The 5,181-nt window shown below is 60.2% G+C and overlaps 1 protein-coding gene across 1 annotated transcript; it reads left to right on the top strand.

The window, feature by feature from the left end:
- The first annotated feature begins 1,876 nt into the window (after window positions 1-1,876).
- GNG8 (G protein subunit gamma 8) lies at window positions 1,877-4,125 on the top strand. The gene is made up of 3 exons (XM_084861424.1): window positions 1,877-1,927; window positions 2,998-3,083; window positions 3,924-4,125. The coding sequence occupies exons 2-3, from the start codon at window positions 3,000-3,002 to the stop codon at window positions 4,050-4,052; spliced, it is 213 nt and encodes a 70-aa protein (XP_084717550.1). The 5' UTR covers window positions 1,877-1,927; window positions 2,998-2,999; the 3' UTR covers window positions 4,053-4,125.
- Window positions 4,126-5,181: the final 1,056 nt, after the last annotated feature.

Genomic DNA, 5,181 nt, shown 5'->3' with positions numbered 1-5,181 from the left:
CCTCTGGTGAGGATTAACAAAAATTTATAAAAAATTAAATTAAAAGATAGAGTCTGGCCAAAACCGGTTTGGCTTAGTGGATGGAGCGTCGGCCTACAGACTCAAGGGTCCCAGGTTCGGTTCCTGTCAAGGGCATGTACCTTGGTTGCGAGCACATCCTCAGTAGGGGGTGTGCAGGAGGCAGCTGATTGATGTTTCTCTCTCATCGATGTTTCTAACTCTCTGTCCCTCTCCCTTCCTCTCTGTAAAAAATCAATAAAATATATATTTTTTAAAAAAAGATGGAGTCTGAGCGAGACCTTGTGTGTGTAAGTGTGTAACCCTGGAGCTTGCTGTATGATACAGACTGTTTGGGGCTCAGCGAGAGATTCCGTACATGACAGTGGGGGGAGGTGACTGTGTGGCTGCGTGTCAGGGAACGTGTAAGATTGTGTGTTTTAAGATAACATTTAGACATTGTGCAAGAATGCATGGGACTGTGTGTGGGAGTCGCTGGATGTGACTGTGTAATACTATGAAATATTATGTGATAGTGTTTCTCTAGGAGGTTGCACAAGTAATTACATGTGACTGTGTGAGACACAGAGAAAGTGTGAGGCTGAGATAGGATGGAAGAGAAGTGTTTTAAAATATTTGTGTGTATATCTATCTATATCTATATCTATATCTATATCTATATCTATATATCTCTATATCTCTATATCTCTATATCTCTATATCTCTATATCTCTATATCTCTATATCTCTATATATCTATATATCTATATATCTATATATTAGTCCTGGCTGGTTTGGCTCAGTGAGTAGAGCATCAGCCTGTGGACTGAGGAGTCCCGGGTTCGATTCTGGCCAAGGGCACATGCCTGGGTTTTGGGCTTGATCACCAGTATGGGAGCATGTAGGAGGCGGCCAACCAATGATTCTCTCACATTATTGATGTTTCAATTTCTCCCTCTCCCTTCCTCTCTGAAATCAATAAAAATATATTTAAAATATCTTTTATTGATTTTTTTTAAAGAGAGGAAGGGAGAGCGAGAGGGAGTTAGAAACATTGATGAGAGAGAAACATCGATCAGCTGCCTCCTGCACACCTCCTACTGGGGATGTGCCCGCAACCAAGGTACATGCCCTTGACTGGAATCGAACCTGGGACCCTGAGTCCACAGGCCAACACTATATCCACTGAGCCAAACCAGCTAGGGCAGAAGAGAAGTTTTGGTCGCTGGTGAATGTGAGTGTGTGACATCTTGAAATACTGAAACACTGTGAAACGGTGCCATTCACCCTGAGAAGGTGGATCTGACTGTGGTTGTGATGATGAGCCCTCTCCAAGGGCTTGCGAGGGACGGACTGTGTGCGGCATTTTGAGAGACCACGGGCCTGGGGCACTGTGGGAGATGGGGTGTTGGGCACAGGCCATCTGTGAGAATCTGTGGCGACACCGGGTGACACAGTGAGGCACGGTGCATCCCTGAGCCAGGGGCTGTGTGCCGAGAGGGGTCGCTGTGGTGGGGGGACCGCGAGGGAGTGGGGTGGCAGGGTGTGGGACACGGGAGAGGGGTGTGTGACTGCAGAATCAGAGCAGCAGCGTATGGGCACCCCGGGAGAGGCTGTCTTCCCAGGAGTGAGTGTGAGAGACAGGCGGAGACAGAGGTTGAGAGGGAGAGGCGGAGAGAGAGAGGGAGAGGAAGAGACAAAGAGGGGACAGACATACAGACAGAGCTAGAACCCGCAGAGACAGACAGACCCAGGCAGAGAGAGAGCAGTGGGGCTGGAGGTGGCAGCAGCAGAGCAGGCAGGTCCTCAGGGGCTGCCCCGGGGGAGGGGGGGGCGGGGCGGGGCGGGGCTGGGCTGGGCTGGGGACCCACTGCCGCCTGTCAGCCTGCCTCCGCCAGCAGCCCGCCATCCCAGCCCTGAGCAACAACAGGTAGGAGGCTCCGGTCCTGCCCCAACAACAGGCCGTCCCTCTGCCCCGTCTCAGCCAGCCGGTTCGCCTGGGAATGAATGAGAGTGAATGAATGACTTTCTATGTCTGCGTGCCCACCAGCCTGCCTCTCCCCCAACCCCCCTCCCCCGTCTCCCTCTTTCTGTCTCCCCTTCCTCTGTCCCCTGGTCCTCCTATGCCTCTCCCTACCCCTCTCTCAGTGCCCCCTCCTCTCCCCCTCCACGTGTCTCTCTCTATCCTCTACCACCCCATCACTCCACCTCCTTCTCCAACCCCTCTCCTCCCACCGCCCATGTCACTGTCCCTTTCTTTACTCCTCTATGTGTCCCCCCAACTCCGTCCATCACTCCATCCTTCCCCATCTCCATCTCTCTCCCCCCTCAGTCCCTTTATGTCTCCTGTGCCTCAGTCTCTCCCCCGGTCACTTGTCTCTCCCTCTGCGCCTCCCTCTGCCCCTCTCTGCATCCTCTCTGCCCCTCTCCCAGTCTGTCTGGGTTGTCCTCACCCCCTCCCTCGCCCTCTCTCCATGTGCTAATGAGCAGAGGAGCCTTTGAGGCAGAGGGCTGGGTGGGGGAGCTCCCGAGGGGGGCGGAGGGGGCAGCTGCGTCCCAGCCCTAATGAGGCCCCCTCCGCGCCCCTCCCGCCGAGATCTTAATTCCTCTTCTCCCTGGAACCGCCGCTAATTGGCCTGGGCCGGCGCCCTCCGGGCTCGCTGGGCCCCTGGGGGCTGAGGACACCTGGGTCGCCGCCAGCACCTGTGGCCCTGTCCTTCCGTCCCTCCCTCCACCTGCCTCGCCCGCATCTGTGCTCCCCGCTGCCTCCCTCCCCCGCCCCCCCTCCGCCTGCCTCCCGGCCCCCACCCCAGCGGCCCTTCTCTCACTTCCCCTGCCTTCCCGTCCCTCCGGCCGCCCGCCTCTGGGTGTCCTCCGCGCCCTTCCACCCACGCCCCGGCGGCTGGGTCCCAGCACATCGCCGCCCTTCCCGGCCCCACCCCCCCTAGCCTGCCCCCTGAGCCCCCGTCCCCACCGGCCTGTAACTCCTTGCCCGCCCAGCCATGTCCAACAACATGGCCAAGATCGCCGAGGCCCGCAAGGCGGTGGAGCAGCTGAAGCTGGAAGTGAACATCGACCGCATGAAGGTGCGGGGCCCGGGGTGGAGGCAGGCGGGGTGCCGGGCTGGGCTGCGTGTGCTCCGAGCTCTGCTGGGGGTGGGGCCAGGAGCCCGGGGCGGGGTGTGTGTGTGTGTGTGTGTGTCTAAGATCCCTTTCTGAACCGAGCTGGACCCGAGGAGGGGCGGGGCCTGAGGAAAGGGGCGGAACCTGAATAACGGGGCGGAGCCTGAGGAAAGGGGCGGGGCCTGAGGGGCGGGGTCAGATGAGGAAGAATCTTAGACATGGGGCGGGGCCTGAGAAAAGGAGCGGAACCTGAATGACGGGGCGGGACCTGAGGGGCGGGGCGGGGCCTGAGGGAGGGGCGGGGCCTGAATGACGGGGCGGGTCGGAGGCGGGGTCCAAAGGGAGGGACCTTAGGCAAGGGGAGGAACCTGAGGGGAAGGGCGGGGCGGGGACCGAGAGGAAGGACCTTAGACAAGGGGCGGGGCTTGAGGGGCGGGGTGGGGCCCAATGGGAAGGACCTTAGACAAGGGGTGGGCCCTGAGGGGCGGGGCAGGCCCTGAAGGACGGGATGAGGCAGAGGCGGGGCCCGAGAGGGGCGGGGCCTGATGGCGGGGCGGGGCCTGAAGGATGGGGCGAACCAGCCAGAGGCAGGGCCCCGGAGGGCGGGGCCCCGGAGGGCGGGGCCCCGGAGGGCGTGGTCCCGGAGGGCGGGGCCCCGGAGGGCGGGGCCCCGGAGGGCGGGGCCCCGGAGGGCGTGGCCCCGGAGGGCGTGGCCCCGGAGGGCGGGGCCCCGGAGGGCGGGGCCCCGGAGGGCGGGGCCCCGGAGGGCGGGGCCCGGGCGCGGACTCCCCGGCGTGCCCGCAGGTGTCGCAGGCGGCGGCCGAGCTCCTGGCCTTCTGCGAGACGCACGCCAAGGACGACCCGATGGTGACGCCGGTCCCCGCCGCCGAGAACCCCTTCCGCGACAAGCGCCTCTTCTGCGTCCTGCTCTGAGCCTTCCCTTCCCCACGGCTTCCTCTGTGTGCCGGAATCTGAGCCCAATAAACGTGCTGACGGGTACCTGAGGCACTCGCTGAGCCTGGGCTCCCTTCTCAGTCCGGAGTGCGGGGTGGAGGTGGGGTGGGGGGAGGACACCATAGGCGGGTGTGTGGGTGCGGAGGGCGCTCGGAGGAAAGGAGCCTCCTCTACCCCTGAATGTATGTGATCGTCCCAGAGTCCCAGAGGCAGCGGGCTGCTAGCGTACCACCTTCTTTACAGGAGGAAACGGAGCCCGAGGCAGTCCCTTGCTCAGTCACACAGCTGGGCGGCAATGGGGTGAACTCTGGGCTCCCTGCGCCTCAGCTGGCCCCCTCCCTCCTCCCTCCTGGGTTGCAGATCCTGAGGCGTCCCTGTGCCCGCCCCACCTTTCTTACCCCTGAATAGTTTCACCCTTTTTCTTCACATTTGGCTACTTCCCGCCCCAGGCCTATCTCTGTCCATAGCACTGAACTCTGTCCATTCATTCATTCATGGGTTCATTCTTCCAAACACTCCCTGCCTGCCTGCTGGGGACATGGCTGTGGCCAAGACAGCCTGGCCCTGCCTCCTGGGGCTCAGAATCCAGTGGGTGAGACAGACAGTGGGCAGGGCTGGGGTGGGGAGTGAGTGGGAGCCCCGGACTCAGCGTGGGGGTCAGGGAGGGCTTCCTGGAGGAGGAAGCTGGGACGTGGCCGTAATGACACTTGAGGACCAGAGAAGAGAGGAGTGGGCGAGAAGGAGGAGACACACTAACGTGTACATCCCTTCCTTCAACAGTTGCCTTCTTTGTCCAGGGACACAGGGCAGACACAGGGAAACCTCCTGTTTCCCATGCCACATATTGGTGGCCCGAGGGACATATATAGCCGGTAGTTTATATATATATTTTTTTGGCTTTTCTACTTTTGGCCTACATAATGTTTATTTTTTAAAAATTGATTTCAGAGAGGAAGGAAGAGGGAGAGAGAGAGATAGAAACATCCATGATGAGAGAGAATCATGGTGGATCGGCTGCCTCCTGCCCGCCCCCAACTGGGGATCGAGCCCACAACCTGGGCCTGGGCCCTTGATGGGAATCGAGCCTGGGACCTTTCAGTTCACAGGC

The sequence above is a fragment of the Pipistrellus hanaki genome, assembly GCF_964339955.1.
Source record: "Pipistrellus hanaki genome assembly, chromosome: 15".
In the NCBI taxonomy this organism is placed as follows: Eukaryota; Metazoa; Chordata; class Mammalia; order Chiroptera; family Vespertilionidae; genus Pipistrellus; species Pipistrellus hanaki.
The sequence above is the reverse complement of the archived record's forward strand: the minus strand, read 5'-3'. Positions and strand labels throughout refer to the sequence as shown.

Coding starts and splice junctions, on each gene's coding strand:
- GNG8 (XM_084861424.1), top strand. CDS start 3,000: ATGTCCAACAACATGGCCAAGATCGCCGAGGCCCGCAAGGCGGTGGAG. Junction 3,084..3,923: donor TGAACATCGACCGCATGAAG/GTGCGGGGCCCG, acceptor GCGTGCCCGCAG/GTGTCGCAGGCGGCGGCCGA.